Here is a 27,696-nt window from a genome sequence, read left to right as displayed (position 1 = left end):
TCAGTAACATTTTGATTCATCTTCACTCTCTGTGGCAAAGGAGAACTGGTCAAGCTGGTGACAGGATGATAAAAAGGCAAATACATTGCTGTTCCCATCATTTTTCCTCTTGTTTTACTCCTTTTGGTGACCCATAATGGAAAACTGGATGAAATGTACAACTGACAGGTTACAGAACAGCAAATGGGCTGCTGCTACCCTATTTCTCTCTACACATTATCCTTTACCTTACTAAATAATAAGCAATTTTGAATATTAGTCCATAATATTTAAAGGTATAAATTAATATTTTTTGTAAGAAATGAATAGAAAACAGCCTGCACAATAAATGTTTATAGATACTATGTAAATATTAGTGGCTTGGGCTAGAATATGTAATCAAATTTTAAATGCAGAATAACTGTTCATATAAAATCCCATTTTAAAGTTTACTTATACCTTTCTTTCGATTCCTTTCTCTTTTCTATATTTTTATTTTTTTCTTCCCGAGTTTCTGAAAGATTCTTCATTTCATAAAGTCTTGTAATCTGCTAAAAGGAAAAATGATAAAGCAAAACAAAATAATTACCTGCAAAGCATTAAGGATAAACATATGGTTTATCCTAACTAATGAATATGATTTTTTCTACATAATCACAAGACATATTTTTGGTAGTATTAGCAATCTTTTAGTGAAAAGAGTCAAAATTAACAATAAATCATACTCCTTTTTTCTTACAACTCCATTAGCAAACCTATTAGATTTCAATGAACTTTCATCTTCTTTTTTAAAAAGGACAGTCAGAAGCAAAGTAGACATTGATTACCTACATAGAGATGTAGTTACCATATATTTTAAAGAAAGTAGCATCCACTTTCTTCTCATTACTAAAATGATATTAATACTACTTGGAACCTCATGCCTATGAATGATAAATATACCATCTTTACACACTTTTCAGAAAATTTAGAAAATCAGCTATTCAACTTTTTTTCAAGATTTGGAAGTGACTTTGATGGGTTCTCATATCCATCAATGAAAGCCACATTTCAATACAATACTAAAAATGTATTCATGAAGATATCATGCACCATCAATCTTAAAGGCTAAACTAGCTTTATAAAGATTATAGTCATAAATTTTCTAGATTAAGTCTTTTAAATTATTTACTGCCTTGTTCTCTTTTTTGACAACACTGTTGTAAGCTCTGCTAATGCCTTTAAATACCTATTATTAAGCTCCATCTTGTTCCTTCCTATCTTCTTTCCTTAGCACCCAAAGAAAGTTAAACTATTTCCCAAAACTCAGAGCTGAATACACTCAATACCTAAAACACATTTTGGCTTCAATGGTAATCTGAGGCAAATAAATTATTATAAGCTCTTCTCCATATCGAGGCTCTTTAGAAACAGCTCTTCTTAGACATTCATCTAACACACCATTACACTTATACATTAACACATATATTAGAAACATATAACAAAATTAATACCTGGTTTAAATAATTAATTTCTATTTCCACATCATCTACTTCTTTCTTCAATTCATATGATCTTTTGGAAAATTTGTTGGCATGTTTAAGAGTATCTTGTGTCTTACATCTCAAATTAACCCTTTTATGTTAAGGAACTATGTTATACAAGTAACTTTCACACTTACATACACTATATAAAAATAATTAGTATTATGTAACATTATTTGTATATGTACCATATAAGCAATATTAATAACAATATCTGAAAATAGCTGTAAGACTAGTACAAACATTTGGCAAACTGACAAAGACAATTTATTGTTCATCTATGTTATATATTTAGCTTAAAAATAACATTTCTTCAAAAATATGTGTCAGGATTTTTTCTTTCAGTTAAATATTTCCACAGGGTGGTTTTTTTACTTTTGGTTTTTACCCAACTTTATCATGTCCTTTGGCATGATGAACATAATCAATTCAGGTCCAAACTTAACATCTTGTGTTTCTATAATTTATTTGTTCCAAAGTTAACATTAAAAATCCACTCAATTTTCCTTTTCTTGCTGTTTAAGGCCCATCAGTGCACCCTGCAGAACTCAAAAGAGAGCTGCATCTTCTATCTGAACTTTCTGCTTGAACTGGATTTATACCCAATTTCAAGTAGAGAATTTCTCAGCTGTTAATAGACACCCTGCATGGTTATTAGCTACTACCATTTCCTAAGTTACTCTACAATCCATTTAGGAGAATTTAAAAATGAATAAAACAGTGTCAATGAACAAGAATTCCAGAGAAAATCTTTATCAGACCTTTCCTATTTCGCTAAAACTTATGATTTATATGCTAGCACATGAAATTTCAGATGAACATTATTTATAATGCTATGCTGTTATCAAAAGTATCAATTTAAAATTTCAGATATAGACATTTAAATCCTAATCTTCAATTCTCCCTACCTCCATCACCTCTTCATGTCATGTAATCTTATGTCTCATCCGTTTCTACATCCAACTCCCTAAACCCCTGCTGTGCCTTATGCATCTACCAACCTCTGCCTCTTCCTAAACACAGAAGGGCAGCAAATGAACAACTAAGTACAGAATAAGCTAAAACCCAAACATGGAGAGAGCAAGCAGCAAAGGAGTTAAAAGGATGATTTGGGATGAAGTAGAATGAAGCAAGGTAGAATGCAGGGATAAAGAAGACTTAGTACAAACAGTGGAGTTATAATCTGATAGGAAAGCATATGAAGGATTGTGGAGGTTGGAAGAGGATTAAAGTTCCAAGTTCATCATCAGGGAAGGTCTCCTTGACAAACAGATGAGACTTAGACCAATTAAGAATTACTTAAGCATCTAATACAATGTCACTGTATTACTTGTTTACATGTCTGTTTCCTCTACTAAACTGTGAGCTCCTTATAAGAAAGTTCTGTATCTTCTTGAGTATTGCCTGGCACAAAGTAGGTACCCAATGAATTGTGACTCACCTCCTTACCATCTTCCATCTTAACAAGTAATAATCAATTGATTTAATTGGAACTCTTTGGTAAGACAGAGCAAGATGACTTTTTCATTGGTTTGGGTGATAAGATATGCCACTTAAAGACAGATACATATACCACTTATTGGCATTAAAATTTCTTGCTTCTGATGACATGCACATGTATGAAAACTAATCCCAAATGATCTTTAAAGTAATCTCTAAATTTTTTAATTAAACAAAATACCAAATCAATGTGATTCTCACAAGGAAATGCAATAACAATTAAAATACAGAAATAATACTTATCAAATAAAAATTCTAAGTAGAAATACTACTGTGGATACATATGTAATGTCCAACTGGTAAGTGATGGAAAGGGAGCAGGCACTGAAAAACAAAGTCATATTTTAGACTAATTTATTATATTTTTATTACAAAAGTAATGTTATTAAAACAGTATGTAACAAAACCATTAATACCTAAAAATTCCATAAAAATAGTTTCATTCATTTTTAGTTGTTCAGTACATGCCAACACTCTGTTTTGAATTTCTTCATGTTCTCTTTTCTTCTCATAATATTCATGTGAAAGAGGTGTTTCTGAGTATTTTTGTTGGTATTGCTTTAAAACATCTTTATACTGACATATATAACTGTGGTACATTTTTCTGTTAAAATTAAAAGAAATGATGTCAATATAACAAAAGTATATCTAAAATCACTTGTTAAAGTCTACTAAATTAAGCATAACAGACAAGTTAAAAATCTACTTATTCTGCTTCCCTCAATACTGTCTGTCCTTCAAACTTTTTTCTTAACTCTATTACACTTTTCAATTCTCTACTCTTTTTCTCCACTACCTGAGTTACTCACTCCTTAATCATTTTCAATTAAACTTCCACTTCCACCAGTTTAATGAAACTACCCTTCCCAAGGTTATCAATGATCTAATTTGTCCACCTTAGTGATCTCTTTTCACTTTTCATCCTAAATGACACTGCAGAACCTGGTTCTTTTGATGACTTCTTGAATCTCTATCCTCCCTGAGTTCTGAATCTCTATTCTTCCCAGTTCAGCTACCTCTATAACTATGCTATTAAATCTCTTCAGTTTTCTAAGCTAAAGTTATCATGTTCTAGGTGATAGAACTCTGGGGTCACAAACATTCTTGTATACTCCAGAACTATTTTATAAGAAAATTTCAGCACCGTTTGGAGGAACTCCTTCAAGTACAACTAAGGTAGAGGTGCCTGGTCATCTATTTCGGAACCAGTCTTGAATGAGATGGTCAATTCTTGCAAAAGGATATTAACTCTTCCTTCTCATTTGAATTTTGCTTGATCTACAATAGGGGTCAGTTACTATGATCAATGGGCCAAATCTAATCTGCCACCTGTTTTTGTACAGCCTATGAGCTAAGAACAATTTTTATATTTTTAAATGATTAAAAAAACAAAAGAATAATAATGGCATATTAAAATTATATGAAAATCAAACTGTAATGTCCATAAATAAAGTTTTATTAGAACACAGTCAATCACTTATGTACTGCCTAAAGTTGCTCTTGTACCACAGTATCAGACTTGAGTAGCTGTGACAAAGACTGTATATTCCCACAAAGCCTGGAACGTTTACTATATGGCCCTTCACAAAAAAAAGTTTGTCAGTCCTCATCTACAACACTGAACATGTTCAATCCAGGTTCATTGCAAAAAACATATTCTTGGGAGGAGAAAAAGATGGCAGAGTAGAGGGACGTGGAGCTTACCTCCTCCACAAACACATCAAAACTACATCTACAAGTGGAACAATTCTCACAGAATACCTACTGAAAACTTGCAGAAGATCTCACACAACCAAAGCTACAAGAAAAATTCCCATGTAACCACTGCTCCTGCAGAAGGGCTGAAATCTGAGCCAATTACCTGCACTTCCGCTTTGGCATGGGGGTGAGGCTCGGGCAGGTTCTTGTGCAGGCAGATTTGCGAGCACACGTGCATGCCTAAAGGACCTCTGAGCTCATTATGAGCACTTCGGCAGTGGATGTGGCCCCTCGAGGGCAGCGCTAACAACAGATTTCTTTGTGGGCGTGCACACCAAGTAGCAGGTGGCATCACAGAGTTGCATGTCCCAGTGGACAGCTCCTATGGAAGAACACGCAGTGCCTCCTTTCTCAGAGGGAGAGCTCCCAGTCCCACCTACCTCACATCACAGCTTAGAACCGGATCTGGGGGCTTCTATTCCAACAACTGGGGAGCAGGCCCTGACCCTGACAGGGCTGTGACAACCACCAGAGCAAAGAGGAGGCCCCACCGAACATCCAGTGCAGGCTCTGGTCACCACAACACCAAACACATCCCCTATCAAGGGGACAAGGGCCAGCACAACCTGAGGAAAGTCTTGGCAAGCATCCATACCACAAACAGCCCTCGCACTGAAAATACTGCACTCACACAGTCTACACAAGGGTCACTCCCACATAAAAACAGACCTTCAAGACCACAGTAGATAACTGTTTCTCCAAAATTCATAGAGTTGGAGAAATATAAGTAAAATGAAAAAAGCAGAGGAACTACTCTGAATTAAAAGAACCAGAGAAATTCCCTGAAAGAACAATGAAACAGACCTCTCCAATCTACCAGACGCTGAGTTCAAAACGGAGGTAATAAAAATGTTGAAGGAACTACGAAAGACTATCAATAGAAATGCAGATCACTGTAACAAGGAATTAGAAACTATAAAAAGAAGCCAATCGAAATTAGACAACTCAATTTCCAAAATGAAAACTGAGCAAAAGGCATAAATAGTAAACTAAATAATGCAGAATAAGAAGTGATCTGGAAGACAGAATAACTGAAATCACCCAAGCAAAACAGCAGACAGAAAGACAAATGAAAAAATGAAACAAAGCAACATACGAGATCTATGGAATAATAAGAGCAAGCCAATCTACACATAATAGGAATCCCAGGAAAAAAAGAAGAGAAAGGGGGATCAAAAATGTTTTCAAAGAAATTATGGCTGAAAACTTCCCAAACCTAAAGAAGGAAACAGCAATACAGGTACAGGAAGCACAGAGGTTCCCAAACAAGATGAACCCAAACAGTCCAAATCCAAGACATATCATAATTAAAATGGCAAAAGTGAAAGATAAAGAGAGGATTCTAAAGGCAGCAAAAGAAAAAACAAAGAGTCAGTTACAAGGGAACCCCCATAAGGCTACCAGCTAATTTCTCTAAAGAAACTTTGCAGGCCATAAAGGAGGGGCAAGATATATCCAAAGTCCTGAAGAACAACAACCTGCAACCTAGGATACTCTACCCGGCCAGACTGTCATTTAGAATAGAAGGCGAGATAAACAATTTCTCAGACAAGCAAAAACTAAAAGAAGACAGCAATACTAAAGCTATCCTAAAAGAAATATTGAGAGATCTTCTCTAAATAGAAAAGAAGCAGGAATCAATAAAAAAGGTAAACTCACAATAGTTAAGGCAAATATATAAAAGGATTGAATATCACTTAAATAAGCCAGTACATGGATTAAAAAACAATCAAAAAAATTCTGTGAAAGCAATTATAAATACAATGAAGAGCAAAAAGATAAACATGAAGGTGTAAAACAGGACATTAAAATCACAAAATGTGGGGGAGGGGAGTAAGAAAATGCAAATCTTTTAGAATGTGTTTGAGCTTATATGACTATGATTCTAAAGGAAGTAGATACAGTTATGAGATAACATACTTGAAAACCAGGATAATCACAAATCAAAAACATAAAATAGATTCACAAAAAACAAAAATAAAGGAACTCAAGCATAATACAAACCACAAATGGAAAAACAGAAAGGGGAGAAAGGAACAAAGATGTGCAAAATGAACCGGAAAACAAGGTTTAAAATGGCAATAAATACATACTATCAGTAATTACTTTATATATAAATGGACTAAATGCACCAATCAAATACATAGAGTGGCAGGTTAGATAATAAAACAAGAATCTACAATATGCTGCCTACAAGAGACCCACTTCTGGGTGAAAGACACATATAGATTGAAAGTGAGGGGATGGAAAAAGATATTTCATGCAAAAGGAAATGACAAGAAAGTGGGGGTAGCAATACTCACATCAGACAAAATAGACTTTAAAACGAAGGCCACAAAGAAAGACAATGAAGGTCAACATATAATAAGATGATCAATACAAGAAGAGGATATCACACTCATTAACACATATGCACCCAATACAGGAGGACCAAAATACATAAAACAAATATCAAGAGACAAAAAGGGAGAAATTGATGGGAATACAACAATAGTAGGAGAGTTTAACACCCTACTGACATCAATTGACAGATCTTCCAGACAGAAAATCAATAAGGCAACAGAGGTCCTAAATGACACAATAGAACAGACTTAATTGATATCTACAGGACATTACATCCAAAAAAAAAAACAAAATACACATTCTTTTCAAGAGCACATGGAACATTCCCTAGGATAGACCACATACCAGGACACAAAACAAGCCTCAACAAATTTAAGAGGACAGAAATTATTTCAAGCAACTTTTCTGAGTGCAACGGTATGAAACTAGATATCAACCACAGAAAGAGAAATGAGAAAAAAATGATTACATGGAGACTAAACAACATGCCACTAAAAAACCAAGGGTCAGTGATGAAATCAAAGAGGAAATTTAAAAATACCTCGAAACAAACGACAATGAAAACACAACCATACAACATCTATGGGATGCAGAAAAAGCAGTTCTAAGAGAGAAGTTCATAGTAATACAGGCCTTCTTCCAAAAACAAGAAAAATCTTTTTTTTTTTTTTTTTTGCGGTACACGGGCCTCTCACTGCTGTGGCCTCTCCCGTTGCGGAGCACAGGCTCCGGACGCGCAGGCTCAGCGGCCATGGCTCACGGGCCCAGCCGCTCCGCGGCATGTGGGATCCCCCCAGACCGGGTCACAAACCCGTGTCCTCTGCATCGGCAGGCAGACCCTCAACCACTGCGCCACCAGGGAAGCCCCAAGAAAAATCTTAAATAAACAACCTAACCTACCACCTAAAAGAATTAGAAAAAAAAAACAACAAATAAAACCTAAATTCAGCAGAAAGAAGGAAATAATAAAGACCAGAGAGGAAATAAATAAATGGAGATTTAAAAAAGAAAAAAATCAATAAAACCAAGAGATAGTTGAAAGGATAAATGAAATTGACAAGCCTCTAGCCAAGCTCACCAAGAAGAAAAGAGACAGGATACAAATAAATAAGAAATGGAAGAGGAGAAATAACCAATATTGTTACGGGGATGAACAAATCTGACTACATGTTGGATCTGTTTCTCTTACTTTAACCTTTGCTTCCTGCTGCTTTTGTTCACTAAAAGGTTACTGTCTATACATAATGGTCTGCTTCAGGGAACCTGCCCCTCTGCCTGAATGTTAAACCAAAGTGCCTTTGTTCAGGGAAACATCCTGACCCTGTCCACCTATTAATGGCTGCAAGAAAGAAGAAATTAACACATCCCCTTCCCAAGGCTGGCTATTCCAGGAGATATCTGCAAGACTTATGGCCTTTTTACTTTACTTCCTCACCTCTGTCCCCTCTCTGTTCTATAGAAGAAACTGGCATCCAGACCCCAATAAGATGGTTCTTCTAAGACACTAGTCTGCCATCTTCTTGGTCTGCTGGCTTTCCGAATAAAGTCACTATTCCTTGCCTCAACACCTCTTCTCCCGATTTACTGGCCTGCCATGTGGCAAGCAGAGTGAGCTTGGACTCAGTAACAACACCATAGAAATACAAAAAATTACTAAGAAAATATTGTGAACAGTTATATGCCAACAAATTTGACAACCTAGAAGAAATGGACAAGTTGCTAGAAACATACAGCCTGCCAAAACTGAATCAAGAAGATAGATAAGTTGAACAGACTGATCACTAGAAGTGAAATTGAATCTGTAATAAAAAAGGCTCCCTGCAAACAAAAGTCCAGTACTGGATGGCTTCACTGGGTTATTCTACCAAACATACAAAGAACTTATATCTATCCTTCTCAAACTCTTCCAAAAGACTGAAGAGGAGAGAACACTCCCAAAGTCATTCTATGAAGTCACCATCACCCTGATACCAAAACCAGAAAAAGACACTACCAAAAAAGAAAATTACAGGCCAATATCTTTGATGAATGTAGACACAAAAATCCTCAACAAAATATTAGCAAACCAAGTCCAACAACACATAAAAAGGGCCATACACCATAATCAAATCGGATTCATCCCAGAGTCACAAGGATGGTTCAACAAACACAAATCAATCAATGTGATACACCACAACAACAAAAGAAAATACAAAAACCACATGATCATCTCAACAGAGGCAGAAAAAGCATTTGATAAAATTCAACATTTATTCATGATAAAAACTCTCACCAAAGTGGGTATAAAGGGAACATAACATAATAAAAGCCATTTATGACAAATCCACAGCTTACATGATACTAAATGGTGGAAAGCTGAAAGTCTTCCTGCTAAGTGCTGGAATAAGACAAGGATGCCCACTCTCATCACTTTAATTCAACATACTATTGGAAGTCCTAGGCACAGCAATCAGGCAAGAAAAAGAAATGAAAGGCATCCAGATTAGAAGGGAAGAGGTAAAATTGTCATTATATGCAGATAACATGATACTCTACAGAAAACCCTTAAGACTCCAAACAGAAACTACCAGAACTGATAAACGAATTCAGCAAGGTATCAGGATACAAGATTAATATACAGAAATCTGTTGCACTTCTTTACACTAACAATGAAGTATCAGAAAGAGAAAGTAAAAAAGCAATCCTGTTTAAAATCACATTGCATCAAAAAAAAAAAAAAAACTAGGAATAAACCTAACCAAGGAAGTGAAAGATTTATATGCTGAGAACTATAAAACACTGATGAAGGAAACTGAAGATGATTCAAAGAAATGAAAAGATATCCCATGGTCTTGGGTTGGAAGAATTAATATAGTGAAAATTGCCATACTACCCAAACAAATCTACAGATTTAATGCAATCCCTATCAAATTACCCATGACATTTTTCACAGAACTAGAACAAATAATTCTAAAATTTATATGGAACCACAAAAGACCCAGAATTGCCAAAGCAATCCTGAGGGAAAAGAACAAAGCTGGGGGCATAACCCTTCTAGACTTCAGGCAATATTACAAAGCTACAGTAATCAAAACAGGGTGGTACTGGCACAAAAACAGACATATAGAGATGGAACAGAATAGAGGACCCAGAAATAAACTCCCACACCTATGGCCAATTAATCTTCGACCAAGGAGGCAAGAATATACAATAGAGAAAAGACAGTCTCTTCAGCAAGTGGTGTTGGGAAAGCTGGACAGACTCATGTAAATCAATGAAGTCAGAACACTCCCTCATACCACACACAAAAATAAATTCAAAATGGCTTAAAGACTTAAATATAAAACATGACACCATAAAACTCCTAGAAGAGAACATAGGTAAAACATTCTCTGACATAAATCGTACCAATGTTTCCTTGGGTCAGTCTCTCAAGGCAAAATAAAAGCAAAAATAAACAAATGGGACCTAATCAAACTTAACAGCTTTCACACAGTAAAGGAAACCATAAACAAAACAAAAAGACAACCCACGGACTGGGAGAAGATATTTGCAAAGAATGCAGCTGACAGGGGCTTAATTTCCAAAACATACAAAGAGCTCATACAACTCAATATCAGAGAAACAAACAACCCAATCAAAAAATGGGCAGAAGACTAATAGACATTTCTCGAAAGAAGACATACAGATGGCCAACAGACACATGAAAAGATGCTCAACACTGCTAATTATTAGAGAAATGCAAAGCAAAACTACAAGGAGGTATCACCTCACAGTCTACAAATAATAAATGCTGGATAGGGGATGGAGAAAAGGGTACCCTCCTACACTGTTGGTGGGAATGTAAATTAGTGCAGCCACTATGGAAAACAATATGGAGGTTCCTTAAAAAACTAAAAATGGAGTTACCACTACTGGGCGTATATCTGTAAAAGATGAAAACTCTAATTTGAAAAGATACATGCACTCCAATGATCATAGCAGCACTGTTTACAATAGGCAAGATATAGAAGCAATCTAAGTGTCCATCAACAGATGAATGGATAAAGAAGACGTGGCATATATATATAATAGAATATTACTCCGACATAAAAAACAATGAAATAATGCCTTTTGCGGCAATAGGGATGGACCTAGAGATTATCATGCTAAGTGAAGTAGGTCAGACAGAGAAAGACAAATACCATATGATATCACTTGTATGTGGAATCTAAAAAAAAAAATAGTACAAATGAATTTATTTACAAAACAGAAACAGACTCATAGACATAGAAAGCAAACTTATGGTTACCAAAGAGGGGGAGGAATAAATAAGAAGTATGGGATTAACAGATATGCACTACCATATATAAAACAGATAAACAACAAGGCTTTACTGTATAGCACAGAGAACTGTATTCAATATCTTATAATAACCTATAATGGAAAACAATCAGAAAATGTGTATATATATATATATATATAAATATATGTATTTATATATATAAAACTGATCACTTTGCTGTACACTGAAACTAACACAATATTGTAAATATTGTAAATCAACCATACTTCAATTTAAAAAAAGAAAATATATTCTTGGATCCTTTTTTTACCCAGTTATTAACAAATACATACTTTCAAAAAATAACATTCATAGAAAATTTTCTAAAAATATATAGTCCTTATATTCCTCAAAAGTTTATAAATTTTCTAAATCAAGCCATACTATATGGGGGAATTTCTTAAAAGATACTTCAATGATTATCTTGCCTTAGCAGATGAGAAAAGAAGTATTCATAAACTGCTTGTATAGTAAGAAGAAAAGGATAACAGCCTTCTACTGGTCAGCAGGTCTGAATCTTAAGAATGTTTTAATTTCTTAATATTACTAAACTCTGTCCCCTTATGCAAAATAAAGTAGTTTAGCCTAAAACAAGTTTCTTCCTATTCTTCTAAATGCATATTTGCTAATTAAGCCTTCACTTTTTGGGAAAATAGTCCAAAAGGAGGGAAATACCTATAAGAAAACTGAGTCTGGGACACCAGTTTCAGATGAGATTAGCACACCCCATCTACCCTGTTCAGACTGCATATTCACGGCAATTCTTCTAATATACTCCATACAAGAACCTTGCTAGCCCAAGCCATGATTCAAGAAGAGCCATTACTATCTCATCTCTTGCCAGCAATGCCAGTCTTCGTGAATGCCTGGGACAGGGATGGGAGATTAGGAGAAATAAGTAGCTGGTGCCTCTACTTCCTTCATTACCCATGATACCAACAAATGGACTCTTTTCCTCTTATAAATACATAGTATTGAGTCATCAAGTCAATCAACCTATGTGGCTGGTTTAAGAAAGAAAGAGATAGCTGTCTTCACTTCCATACCTCTGGCTAGCTAAGAGAAGTCATCCACAACAAACACTATCAGAGAGGTACTTATTGGACTGGTTTGCTTTAGCCCCTCATAGAATCATTTTAAATAATATTTTATAGCTATAGCTTGCACTGAGAGATGTTATAAAAAGCAGTAATACATATTGTGTTTATTTGAGGGAGGCCACTGAAGATACTGACTACCATATCGCACAATTTCCCCTTTATGAGAATCCAGGGAACAAATTTCTTTCAAGTCTGAGTACTAGGGAAAAAACCTCTGCTTATCCTAAGCAACTGAACTGTTTTTTTGTTTGTTTGTTTTTGCGGTACGTGGGCCTCTCACTGTTGTGGCCTCTCCCGCTGCGGAGCACAGGCTCCAGATGCGCAGGCTCAGTGGCCATGGCTCACAGGCCCAGCCGCTCCATGGCATGTGGGATCTTCCCGGACCGGGGCACGAACCCGTGTCCCCTGCATCAGCAGGCGGACTCTCAACCACTGCGCCACCAGGGAAGCCCTGAACTGTTTTTTAAACGAATATTCTGAATTCCAAATTGATCACACTTCCTCAATGCTTTGACTACTATTAGGAATTTCAAAGCCTAATTTTGCCTATATCTAACAAATGTGTAAGACCATATCGTATGAATTTCTATCCAGATCAAAGGCTTCATCTTCCTATATTACCCTAACTTCCCTATAGCCTCAATTTGTATGTCTAACTTTATTTTAACACTATGGTATTATTTATATAAATCATTTCAAATTCTTTTTGAATTGAAGTGGGGCCTATAAATAACAAAGTAAGTCTCCTTTGTTAATTCTACCCTCTGCCTATTTCTTGGATGATCATGTACTCCAGCCTTCTCTTCTTTTTGCTTTATACTTTCCCTGGGCAATCTCATCTATTTTTATGATTTCAAATGCCAATGAAGTCCAAATCTATACCTCAGTCCCTACCTTAAGACACAGTTTTTAATATGAAATGTACTGCATTCTAGATTTTGTGTGGGTGTTTTTAATTAGAATATTAGAATAGGAGTGACATCGGCAAGATGGCAGAATAAAATGCCCCTTGCGCATATCACCCCCCTCAGCAATAAAAGTTTGCCATCAAACCATGGACAAAAGTGCCTTTGTGGAAGCTTTGGAATCCAGGTAGGAGACTGTGAAATCCTGGTGCAGTCCAAGACTGAGGAAAGCCATTTTGATAAAACGGACTCACATCTTGGTGGTTTAACTTGCTGACTGTGGTCCTGGCTACAGACCCAGAAAACATCTCTGTACCCCTGAGAACTCAGCTACAGGCCTATCTAGCATTGGGTCTGTAACCAGCCCCATAAACCAAGGGACCTGGGAGAAGTCACACCTACCTGTGTGTCAGGCAATAGGCATACAGACCCTGGTCCTGGCTGTGGTCTCAGAAGTAGCAGGTGAACCAGTTCCAGCCCTTCATGGCCACAGTCTGGGAATACCAGGAGATAAACCTGCCAAGATCAGTGAGACTGTAGATTCTGAAAGGGCCCTGTAACTAGATTCCAACCTGTCCCAGCCACAGTCACTGAAGAATCCTACTGGCACACAGACCCAGCAGGAGACACTCCTGTCTATGCCCCTAAAGATCCTAAAGCACCCTACAGTTGGTTCCAGCCCTCTCACAGCACAGTTTTTCCACAGTACTGCGGGTCCAGGGTTCAAGCAAGAGACACTCCTGTCTGCACCCCATAGATCATGAAAGGACCCATACTTGATTCTAGATCTCAAGCAGTCTAGCACTAACAGAACTTCTGGCCCAGGGACCCAAAGAGATACTGCTATATGCTCCCCTGGAGATCTTGAAAGGGCCCTATACTTGGCTCCAGCCCCTCTAGCCACAATCAGGGAGCAGTCCAGCCCACGGAGGGAGCTGGTTGGAGACATGCCTATCTGTGCCTTGAGAACCAGGACTGTAGACCTCAGTTTTGTTTGCAAAATCTGAAACAGCCCTGAGACTCAGTTCTAGCCCCTCTCAGCCACAGTCCAGGGCCAGTCCTGACCACCCATGAATCCATTCAGTGACTAGGCATGAACTCTCCCAGGGACTTGCTGGGAGACAAACTTGTCTACACACTTGGTAATATGCCTGCTGACTAAGGACCCAACTGTGGAACCTGAATCAGACCTTTGTCCCAGTACTATTCGACTGAACAAAGTACTGGAGGAAGTCTCACCCACCCAGGGACCAGACAGGATCCATACCTGCCTGAGCCCCTGGTAACAAGCACACCAACCATGGATCCCACTACAAACTCAATGACAGCTTCAAAATCAGCTCCAACCCAGCACAACTGCAGTTCTATAGGTAACCCCATCAGCCCAGGAAACCAACAAGAGAAGGTCTTTACCTCCCAAAACCAGACTGTAAAGACTGGAAGAAGTGTTTGTTCGTTCAAGTGCACAGACACCAATGCAAGGCTAAGCATATCACAAAGAATTAGGCAAACATGACACCATCAAAAGAAAAGTAATAAATCTTCAGTAACTGACCCCAAAGAAATGGAGATCTACAGTTTGCCTTGAAAAGAATTCAAAGTAATCATCTTAAAGAAACTCAATAAAATACAAGAGAACACAGACAACTAAACGAAATCAGGAAAACAATGCATGTACAAAATGAGAAGTTTAATAAAGAAATAGAAACCATAAAATAGAACCAAACAGAAACTGTGGAGCTAAAGAACACAATAGCAGGACTGAAATATTCAACAGAGAGCATCAATAATAGACTTGATCATATAAAAGAAAGAATCGGCAAACTCAAAGACTATTCATTTGAAATTAGCTACTTAGAGGAACAAAAAGAAAAAGAATGAAAAACAGTGAAGAAAATCTACATAAATTATGGAACACTGCAAAGCAAACAAATATTTGCATCACGGAAGTCCCAGAAGGAGAAAAGAGAGACAGAAAGAGGCAGAAAGCTTATTTAAAGAAATAATAGCTGATTACTCAGCTATAAAAAAGAACAAAATAATGCCATTTGCAGCAACATGGATGGACCTAGAGATTCTCATACTGAGTCAAGTAAGTCATACAGAGAAAGACAAATATCATATGATATCACTTATATGTGGAATCTTAAAAAAGGCTACAAATGAACTTATCTACAAAACAGAAATAGAGTTACAGATGTAGAAAATAAACTTATGTTACCAGAGGTTGGGGTAGGAGAGATAAAGTGGAAGATTGGAATTGACACATACACACTACTATATATAAAACAGATAACTAGGGCTTCCCTGGGGGCACGGTGGTTAAGAATCCACCTGCACGGGGACATGGGTTCGAGCCCTGGTCCGGGAAGATCTCACATGCCACAGAGCAACTAAGCCCATGCACCACAACTACTGAGAGCGCACTCTAGAGCCCACAAGCCACAACTGCTGAGCCCATGTGCCACAATTACTGAAGCCCACACGCCTAGAGTTTATGCTCCACAACAAGAGAAGCCACCACAATAAGAAGCCCGCACACCACAACGAAGAGTAGCCCCTGCTCGCTGCAACTAGAGAAAGCCTGTGCGCAGCAACGAAGACCCAACGCAGCCAAAGATAAACATATAAATAAATAAATTTATTTTTAAAAAAACAGATAACTAATAAGGACCTACTGTATAGTACAAGGAACTCTACTCAATACTCTGTAATGGCCTATATGGGAAAAGAATCTAAAAAAGAGTGGATATCTGTATTTGTATAACAGATTCACTTTGCTGTGTACCTGAAACTAACACAACATTGTCAATTGATTATACCCCAACAAGAATTTTTAAAAAAGAAAAGAAATAATAGCTGAAAACTTCCCAAATATTAGGAAAGAGATAGACATCTGGGTACAGGAAGCCCAAAAGACCCCAAGCAAGATCAACCCAAAGAAAATGCAAAGACAAAAAGAATTTTGAAAGCATCAAGAGAAAAATAACTCATCACTAGGGAACCCCTGTAATGTCATCAGGAGATTTCTCTGCACAAACCTTCCAGGCCAGAAGAGAATGGGATCACATATTCAAAGTACTGAAAGAAAAAACTGCCAACCAAAAATACTACACCCAGCAAAACTGTCCTTTAGAAATGAAGGAAAAATAAGGACATTCCCAGACAGACAAAAGCTAAGAGAGTTCATTACCACTAAAGGAGTTCATTACTATTGCCTTTTAGAAAATATTAAGGGGAGTTTTTCAAGCTGAAATAAAAGGATGCTAAGTAACAACATGAAAACATATAAAAGAATAAAACTTAATGGTAAAGGTGAATATATACTCAAATTCAGAATACCATAATACTGTAATGATAGTATGCAAATCACTTTAATCTCTAGTATGAAAGTTTAAAATATTATTAAAATTATAGCTACAATAATTTGTTAATGGATGCACAATATAAAGTATGACATCAATAGCATTAAATGTGGGGGGAGGAGAAGTAAAAGTGCAGTCTTCGTATGCAATTGAAGGTTACTTGTTATCAATAAGTCTGTTATATCTATAAGATGTTTTATGTAAGCGTCACGGTAACCACAGAGAAAAAATTTATAGTAGATACACAAAAAAGAAAGAGAAAGGAATTAAAGCATACCACTACAAAAAAAAAATCGCAAAGGAAGACAGCAAGAGAGGAAGAAAGGAACAAAGGGACTAAAAATACACTCAGAAAACGATTAATTAAATGGCAATAGTAAGTCCATACCTATCAATAATTACTTTAAATGTAAATAGACTAAATTCAAAAGACAAAGAGTGGCTGAGTGGATTAAAAAAAACAAGACCCAACAATATGCTGCCTGCAAGAAACTTACTTTAGCTTTAATGAAACACATGAGGTGAAAGTGAAGGGATAGAAAAAGATATTCCATACAAATGTAACCAAAGGAAATCAGAAGTGCTTATACTTATATCAGATAAGATAGACTTTCAGTCAAAATCAGTCACAAGAGACAAAGAAGGTCACTTCCCAAGGAATTAGAAAAAGAAGAACAATCTAACCATAAAGATAGCAGAAAGAAGGAAATAACAAAGGTTAGAGCAGAAATAAATGGACTAGAGACATGAAAGACAACAGGAAAACATCAATGAAACAAAAAGTTGCTTTTTTTTTAAAAAAAAAGATGCTTTTTTGAAAAGATAAACAAAATTTACAAACCTTTTGCTAGACTAGCCAAGGGAAAGAGAGAGGACTCAAAGTTATAAATGAAAGAGGAGATAATATACCTGACACCAAAGAAATACAAAAGCTCTTAAGAGGCTACTATTAACAATTATAGGACAACAAATTAGATAACCTAAAAGAAATGGATAAATTTCTAGAAACATACAACCTACCAAGATTGAATTATGAAAAAAATTTAAAAATCTGAACAGGTCAATTCCTAGTAAGGAGATAGAAGCAGTAATCAAAACCCTCCCAACAGAGAAAAGCCCAGGACCAGATGGTTTCACTGGTAAACTGTACCAAACATTTAAAGAAGAATTAACATCAATCCTTCTCAAACTCTTCCCAAAAAATGGAAGAGGAGAAAACACTCTCCAATTCATTTTATGAGGCCAGCATTACCCTGATAAAAAGCCAAATAAGGACACTACAAGAAAAGAAAACTAGAAGCCAATATTCCTGATGAATATGGATGAAAAAATTCTCAAAAAAAAATACTAGCAAACAAATTCAACAGCACTCTAAAAGAATCATACACGAATACGAAATGGGATTTATCCTGGGATGCAAGGATGGTTCAATATACACAAATAATTAAACATGAAATACCACATTAATAGAGTGAAGGATAAAAATTATATGATCTCAGTAGATGCAGAAAAAGTATTTGGCAAAATCAGACACCCTTTCATGATAAAAACTTTCAATAAATTGGGTATACCTCAACATAATAAAGGCTATATATGACAAGTCCATAACTAATATCATACTCAATGGTAAATAGCTAAAAGCTTTTCCTCCAAAATCAGAAACAAGACAAAGGTGCCATTCTCACCACTCTTATTCAATATAATACTGGAAGAGCTAGTTAAAGCAATTAGGCAAGAAAAAGAAATAAAAGGCATCCAAATAGGAAAGGAAAAAGTGAAATGGTCTGTTTGTAAATAGTATATCCTTATATCAATATATAGAAAATTCTAAGACTCCACCAAAAACCTATTAGAACTAATCAACAAATTCAATAAAGTTTCAGGATACAAAATCAACAGACAAAAATCAGTTGCACTTCTATACACAAACAACGAACTACCTGAAAAAAAAATAAAGAAAACAATCCCATTTACAGTAGCATCAAACACATTTAAAAACTTAGGAATAAATTTAACCAAGAAGGTGAAAGATTTGTACACTGAGAACTATAAGACACTATGAAAGAAACTGAAGAAGACATAAATATGGAAAGATATTCTGTGCTCACAGATCATAAGAATTAATACTGTTATAATATCCATACTACCCAAAGCTATCTAAAAATTCAATGCAATCTCATCAAAATTACAATGGCATTTTTCACAGAAATAGAAAAAAAATCCCAAAATTTGTATGGAACCACAAAAGGCCCCAAATAGTCAATTTCTGGAAATCTCAAAAAAAAACAAAGGTGGAAGCATCACACTTCCTCATTTCAAACTATGCTACAAAGATATAGTAATCAAAATAGCATCGGGCTTCCCTGGTGGCCCAGTGGTTGAGAGTCCGCCTGCCGATGCAGGGGACATGGGTTCGTGCCCCGGTCTGGGAAGATCACACATGCCGTGGAGCGGCTGGGCCCGTGAGCCATGGCCGCTGAGCCTGCGCATCCGGAGCCTGTGCTCCGCAGCGGGAGAGGCCACAACAGTGAGAGGCCGGCGTACCGCCAAAACAAACAAACAAACAAACGAAAAAAGCATAGTATTGGCATAAAAACAGACAGATAAACCAATGGAACAGAATCAAGAGTCCAGAAATAAATCCATGCATATACAGTCAATCAATATTTGGAAAGGAAGCCAAAAATACTCAATGGGGAAAGGATAGTCTGCAATAAACAATGCTGGGAAAACTGGATAGCCACATGCAAAAGAATGGAACTGGACCCCTATCTTATACCACTCATAAAGATGAACTCAAAATGGATTAAAGACTTAAATTAAATGTAAGACCTGAAATCATAAAACTCCTAGGGAAAAAATCTCCTTGATGTTGGTTTTGACAATGATTTTTGGGGATATGATACCAAAAGGACAAGCAACAAAAGCAAAAATAAACAAGTGGGACTACATCAAACTATAAAAGCTTCTGCACAGCAAAAGAATCAATCAACAAAATGAAGAGGCAGACTATAGAATGGGAGAAAATGTTTGCAAACCATATATCCAATAAGGGGTTAATATCCAAAATACATAAGGAACTCACACAACTGAATAGCAAAAAGACTAATAATCCAAGTTAAAAATGGGCAAAGGGCTGAGAGACATTTTTCCAAAGAAGACAAATAGTCAACAGGTACATGAAAAGATGCTCAATACCACCAATTATCAGAGAAATGCAAATCAAAACCACAATGAGATAGTACCTCATATGCGTAGAATGGCTATTACCGAAAGACAAAAGATAGGTGTTGGCAAGGATGTAGAGAAAAGGGAACCCTTGTATACCGGTGGTGGGAATGTAAATTGATACAGCCACCATGGAAAACAGTATGGAGGCACCTCAAAAAATTAAAAATAGAAAAGCCATATGATCCAGTAATCCCACTTCTAGTTACAAATTCAAAGGAAATAAAATCACTATCCCAAAGAGATATCTGCACCATGTTCATTGAAGCATTATTCACAATGGCCAAGACATGGAAACAACCTAAGTGTCCACTGACAGATGAATAGATTTTTTGAATGTGATATATATAAAAATGGAATGTTATTTAGCCACTAAAAAAGAAGGAAATCCTGCCATTTGTGACAACACAGATGGACCTTGAGAGTGTTATGCTAACTGAATAAGTCAGACAAAGACAAATACTGTTATGATCTCACTTATATGTAAAATCTTTTAAAAAAGCTGAATTCATAGAAGCAGAGAGTATAATGGTGGTTTCCAGGGGCTGACGGGTAGAGGAAATGAAAAGATGTTGGTCAGAGAGTACAAGCTTCCAGTTAAAAGCTGAATAAGTTCTGGGGATCTAATATAATGCATGGTGAATATAATAATACGGTATTATATACTTGAAAGTTGTTAAAAGAGTAAATCTTAAATATTCTCACTACAAAAAATATAATAGAGTGATAGATGTGTTACCTAACCTTATTGTGTAATCATGTCACAATACACACATGTATTAAATCATGTTTTACACCTCAGACTTACTGCTATGTGTCAATTATACCTCAATAAAGCTAGGGGGAAAGTAGTAAGATAAATAAATAAAAATTAAATCAACACTGCTCTTGTCCAATTATGTTAAAAATAAAAACATTTCAATTTTTTAAATTAAGCGAAATTATAATGCTATATAATGTGTTCAAAGTTCCTCACCTTGTTTCATTATATTCATTAATTACATTTACTCCCCCAAACCAGGTGATTTAACACATAATAAAATAAGCCCACACAAATATTATTGGGTTGGCCAAAAAGTTCATTCGGATTTCTCCGTAACATCTTAATTTTTGGCCAACCCAATAGTATTTCTCTGTCAGAATATAACACCCCACTAAATCAGCACTCCGAAAAACAAGTTCAATATAAATATACCCTTCAAAAGTCAACACTCCAAATTTTTCATAAGCTAATTATACAGCTAACTACTCCCCCAGATGTTTGACTATAGCAATTCAGTCATAAAAAATATTAATTGAAGCACTCTGCCTTATAACTGCTACTGATAAATAGTTTCTAAGGATATATTTAAATATATCAAAGGTTGGGTAGAGCTTTATAACAAATAGGTAGGCCAACAGTGACAACCAGAGTCCAAAACACTGAATTTGCTTTAAAAATAAATAAACTAAAAAAATTTTTCAATTAATATTTTTGCAAAGAATATTTTATTAATACTAAGTTATAGAATTGATAAGCTTAAATTAATATATGTACTGTACCTGTCTTTTTCAACAGTTTCTTGATAAATAGTAAACTGGTCCTTCATATAGTCTTCATGTTTATGAAATATATCACATGTTGGCCTCCAGCTATGGAAAAAAAATACTGTAATTAGCATCTCAGAATGATAAACTAATTTAAGAAATAATAAAAATGAATGTAACCATTTAAAGATAAACAAATCTTTCCTTTCCTGGAAAAAACAAGCTTACATCAAGAAAAACATTCCCATCTCCGATCACCACCACTATGACCATTCATGCAATCATACATATGCTCAAATATCAATATCGATTAATTTTTACATAAAGCTTGTTTGGAACCATGACTAGGGAAGGAACAAATGTGACATGGATGGACTGTGTATTACTATGGCATTTCTGGAATATACTCTGCAACGCTCCAACATCAGGCTTTGTTCCTCATCATACTTCTAAGATCTTAGCTAAGAAATTCTTTTGGAGTAAACATTTAAAGAGCTAGGATAAGGGATAAAGAGAGGCTTTTTTCTCCTTTGAAATTTAGAAAGTCAGGTTTTATACCCTCCTGAACTTGAAAGAAAGAAACTAGACCATAATGAATTATAAAATCAGATAGTAAGAATAAAATGAATATTCAACTTATACATTTGTTTTCTTACATGACTCAAAAAATGTTGCCAGTGTGAAAAATCTAAAATTAAGTATACACCATGGCAGCTTACATTCTAAGTATTGTTCAAATATTTCCTCTAGCTCTTTTTTCTAATCTTTTTTATTTTTTCAGATTCAAAAAGTATGCATACCCATTTTGGAAGAACAGAAAAGTATACATAAGAAAATAATTATCATCTATATTCTCAACACTGAATAATAACTACTAATATTGATATTATTTTAATAAATTATTTCCAGATTTTACCAGAAGTATATAGTTTAACATCTTTGAGATCATATTCACATATACAACATATCATCCTTTATCACTTACTTTTAAACTATCAATATATACATTTTCTTTGTCACTAAGAATTCATTGTAAAAGTTTTAATAAATACAACATATTACACAATTTATCTAACCATTCCAATATTGTTGGCCATTTTGGTTAGTCTAAGTTTCTCTTAAAAACTTGTACTTAAACACTTGTCTGAGTTTGCAACCATTTCCTTAGGCAATATTCCCCAAAATAGAATTATAAGGTCAAAGGTTATATATACACACATTCTGAATATTTTTTAAATTCCATAAGAAATACATGTTCACTAAAAAGATATTCACTGTAACCATTTTGATGTACATATTTCTAAACTTTTTAAATTACACATAAATACACAATTACTAAATTGAGTTTATTCTATGAATGTTGTTTTAATGTTTTGTTCAATTTGTAATATACTGTTAACACCTTTCCATGTCAATATTCACTTATATCATAAACTAATGGGCTGCCTACTGTTCATTCATATGGATATACCAAAATTCATCTGAACAATCACCTAATGTTGAACATTTGAGTTGCTTGCAATGTTTTCCTATCGTAAAAAAGTTGAAATAAATACCTTGTTGTACATCTTTGAGAAAATGCCTAATTATTTCCTTATGAAAAATTATCAGAAATGGAACTGTTTAATCAAAAGTCATGCTTATTTTTAAAGCCTTTGAAGTATACTTATATGTCATCCAAAAGGTATATACCAGTGTACATTCCTACAGTGTATGAGAGGGGTGATTTTCTTATTTCCTGGCCAACATTGGGTATTATCCTTCTTTAAATTTCTGCAAAACTTAAAGGCAAAAGAATATATAGTATTTTATTATTGCTTTAATTTGGATGTCTTTGATTATTAGTAAGATTGAGCATTTGTTCACATTTATTAGACATACATTTCTTCATTTTGGTATTTACCTGTTTACCTTCTTTGCTTATTTTTCTAATGGGACTTTGGCTCTTTCTTATTAATTTCTACAAGCACTTTATATTTTAAAAATTAACCCTTCTTTAACATTTTCCTACCTTATCCTTTTGCTTTTTGTATCATTTTGAGGTGTTTTTCTTTTTAATTTGCATGTGTCATATTTATCCATTGTTTCCTATGTGGTTTCTACCTTTGATGACATACTTAGGAAGGTCTTCCTCTCTCAAAGATTATAGTCACCTATATTTTCTTCTAATACTTTCATGAATTCATATTTCACATTTAAACCTCTTAACCAGCATGCTGAAATCATGAACTAGAGGTATTCATGCATTAAAATCAACAGATCCTAAAATCAACAGATCCTACTAACTGCCCTCAGAACCCAGCAGAGAATAATCTTGTTTAAAGTAAAGTACATCTTGGACACAGTAGGTTCTGCGGGGAAACTACCAGTACTTTTCCAGCACCCTTTGCAGCTACTTGAGGGAAACCACTGGTAAAACTTAACTACCATAAACCTAAATCAAACTAAAAGAAAAAGTTCAACAATATGTAGTTTTTTCGTTGATCAGATTGCCAAAAAATTTAAACATTGATAATTTCAGTGTTAGCAAGGGTGTGAGGAATAGAAACTCTCATATATTGTTGGTGAAAGTATAAATTAGTATAATTATTTTGGGAGAGCAGTTTGGCATTACTTATCAAATATTTAAACATGCATACTCTTCAACCTGGCAATTTCACTTCCAGGAGGTCATTCTATAGCAACTGGTCTAGAAATATGGAAGGATACCTGTACATGTTGTTTATAATAGGAAATAACTGGAAATAACCTAAATGTCTATTAATAGGAGAATGGTTAAATAACTTAGGATACATCAATACTATAAAATACTATGGAGCTGTTAAAAAAAAAAGAATGAAATCCATACATAATCATTACATGTATAGTACCATTTACATTACATATTGTTAAATTTAAAAAACAAGTTGAAAAATAAGTATGGTATGATCGCATTTTTTAAAAAAGGAAGGCAAATATACAGGTAGATGTATATATAAACATATGTAATAGTGATGTTGAATATATATTTTAAAAGGTCTGGAAGGGTACTCACTGTTAAGAGTGATCACCTGTAAGGAAGAGGACAGGGTGGGGATGGGGACTACAGGCAGGGAAAACCTTTTTACTCCATACATTTGTATAGTCTTTGAATTTTTATACTAGGCATGTGTTACTTTCATAAAATTTTAAAACCAATATAAAAAAAGTAATGAGGGAAAACCAAAAAGTTTATGAAATTTTTAAATAACAAAATATTTTAAAACAAATATGATTCTTAATATAGTACTTATTACAAAGACAGTGATCAACATAAAATTAAATACAGAAAACTAAACATTTTATTTTTTAAGTACCTGTCCATACAATTAAGTTCCATTAACAAGTCTTTGTTTCAAGATGTTTGTCTTATAATAGATGTAACTACTAGAATCCAGAACCTGAAGCTATATTGAAAGAATTCTTAACTTACTAAATAGTTTTATTTTGAAAAGCTACTAATTTTAGGCTAGGTTCCCTTAGACAAAAATAACATCTTGAAAATTCGAAGATGGAAATTATTTCAAATTTATTTATCTAATCGGAATTTTCTATACTGAGCCTAGATTATTCAACATACTGTATTTAGACTAACTGGATCTGAATTAGATCTTACAGCTCTTCTATTTTTCTTTTGAAACTTCTGTGATCCCTTTTACAGTGGCATGTAACAAGGAAATTTAAGACTTGCTTCATCATTTTCCTAATATAAAATACTACTTTAAAGCAACAGTGTCTTCAACTATAAACTCAAAAACCTCGAATAAGAGAATCTAATGACAACTATTGAAAATTTCTTTAAAATACTCACTTACTACAGTTGTCTTCGATCTCCTTACTATGTTTACAGTAATGACCGATTTCCTCATCTGTTGTATTTATAGTTTCATGTATCTTACAAATGGTCGCTTTGTTTTCTTTAATATCTTCAAAGCATTCTGGAAATCATAAATTCAAAATAAATACAGTAGAAAAAAAGGTATGGCAACTGACCTAGAAAAGGAGAACCAGAGAATGGAGAGGAAGTGAAGCTTGAGATGGGAAGGGCCCTATGCTAAAAAGCACAGGACCAGAGTCAGGCTTGTTCCTAGACCCAGAAGCTAAGAATTTGTGTTTTAGACTGAAGAGAAATAAACGTCCCCTGTCCCACATCTTTAATGTAAGAGGGCTGGATTAAGTAATATCTAAGATCAATGGCATCTTATGATGCTATGAGTTCATGTAAACATTTACTCATATGATACTAACATAAGAGTTTTGTTTTTGACAAATGTGTAATTTCTATTCATCAGTTCCATGTCATTATTTAATGCACCTTCAACTCACTTATTTCTTTGTTATAGTGAGTAAACACAAGCTAAAAATAAAATGTAATTTCTTAAAAAGATTAAAATAAATTCTTAATATCCAATATCCTTTTTTGCTGCAGAAAAGATAATCAAATTCTATAATACCTTTCAGAACTATTAAGAAATTATTGAGTGTAGTTTCTTTTGATAGTTTTTATGTAGGATCTTAAAATACTATATTTATGTAATCTGCTTTGTCATTCCACTCATAATATTAATTTTCATAATTAGCATTCCTGAAAATGTGGCTTCCATTAATCCTGGCCACTGACTTTTGATGATTTCTAAAAATATTTTAAAATTTTCACTCTAATGTTTAAAATGACCTGTGTTACTTGAGAAAAATAACATTTTCAATTGTATTTCATTAAGGGTGATATCTACTTAAAACAAAATTCTTAAACACAAAATAATTAAACACTGAATACAGAAAATTATTGAAAAAATAGGGTAAATAGCTCATTATTAGTCACTAGATAGAACCAGGGGAAAAGTTCTAATGCCAACTATAAATTACCCTAAACAAGGCAACAGCATAATACCTTACATTCCATAAAAAAAAAAAATCTTTGTCATGCAAAACTACTTACTATTAATTCGTTGAATCATATCTTCTTTAGTACTTATATCTTGTTCATACTGGAAAACTAAAATAAATTACTCTTTTGTGACTTCATTTTATTGTTAAAATGTCCAATGATAATACAAATAGTTATCTACTTTTTACTTCCATTTTATACCTACCAAATTCTAGCAAAAGTCTGTCCAAACTGACAAATAGGCTGTCATTCATCTTGGATACTTTGCTAAAAAAAAATAATAATAAGGAAGGGTTTTCTAAAAACAACCTTTTGACATAGCATTATTACATAAAAATGTGGGTGGGGCACGAAGTGGGGAGGGAAGAGATACCTTCATCCCGGTACTGGGCAGAGCTCTAGCAGGTATTTAATAAATGAGTGTCGTTATATATATTAAAATAAATGTATACAGTTATCTATAATAAAATAAATTGAATGTCGTTGCATGACTGAAACTTCATAATTGTTTATACATGGTCGTGCCATAAGTTATTGGATATTCTGGAGTCCACGGACATCCAGATTTCTTAAAAGGATATGCCTTTAAAATAAATATCTCTGAATATGTCCTTTCTCGGCGTGCGTACTACTACACGCTGAAAAACTCTTAGAGAAAGTCAGTCACCAACAGCGAAGTAAAACCTACAGGAACCGTGCAATTTGACACTTGCGAATTTACCACCGAGAATCCAAAAGCGGAGGTATTCACTGGACTACCAAGACGCATTAAAAAAAAAAAAAAAAATACGCGTATGACGGGGTTTGGATCACTCGCTACCCGCAGAGTCGAGGAGCTACTCTTCCCGCGCGTTTTGAAGCGAGGAGTTCGCTCGCCGACTACCTTCACAGCCTACTCGCTTCTCCTCACCCGAGTCCGCCCCCGAAACTCCGGCCACACGGCGGCCCCCGAAGCCTCGGGCGGCAGTGTGGCCAAGGGCGAGGCCACGCGCTGGGAAGCCCCCAGAACGCGACCTCCGGTCGTACATCCGGGACAGGGCCCGCCAACCCCCCAAACCCCTCAGGGCCGCCTGCCTAAGGAATAACCGCCACACGCAGTTCTTTCCCCCCCACCTCAGCCGCCCCTCTGGGACCCGAACGCCCACCCTTCCTTCCCGGATCCCAGACTGTAGTCAGGGTCGCGAGCGCCGAGGACACTACAGCAGGTCGCGACACAGAACGACCCAAGCCCAACCTTGACCCCGCTCGGCCCCGCTCGG

At 35.2% G+C, this 27,696-nt stretch overlaps 1 protein-coding gene across 1 annotated transcript in view; it reads right to left on the bottom strand.

Annotated features, from left to right (window-relative positions):
- The window catches only part of C2H14orf39 (chromosome 2 C14orf39 homolog), a 54,115-nt gene extending 26,923 nt beyond the window's left edge, over positions 1-27,192 (bottom strand). Inside the window, exons 1-7 of the mRNA XM_073799922.1 lie at positions 26,489-27,192; positions 25,361-25,487; positions 21,547-21,636; positions 3,419-3,606; positions 3,284-3,326; positions 1,473-1,593; positions 439-530 (exon numbers count right to left, since the gene is read on the bottom strand). Coding sequence (XP_073656023.1) covers positions 439-530; positions 1,473-1,593; positions 3,284-3,326; positions 3,419-3,606; positions 21,547-21,636; positions 25,361-25,487; positions 26,489-26,507 — 680 coding nt within the window. The 5' untranslated portion in view covers positions 26,508-27,192. The remainder of the gene's footprint in view (positions 1-438; positions 531-1,472; positions 1,594-3,283; positions 3,327-3,418; positions 3,607-21,546; positions 21,637-25,360; positions 25,488-26,488) is intronic.
- Between the last annotated feature and the right edge of the window lie 504 nt (positions 27,193-27,696).

This window comes from Tursiops truncatus, chromosome 2, assembly GCF_011762595.2.
Source record: "Tursiops truncatus isolate mTurTru1 chromosome 2, mTurTru1.mat.Y, whole genome shotgun sequence".
In the NCBI taxonomy this organism is placed as follows: domain Eukaryota; kingdom Metazoa; phylum Chordata; class Mammalia; order Artiodactyla; family Delphinidae; genus Tursiops; species Tursiops truncatus.
The sequence above is the reverse complement of the archived record's forward strand: the minus strand, read 5'-3'. Positions and strand labels throughout refer to the sequence as shown.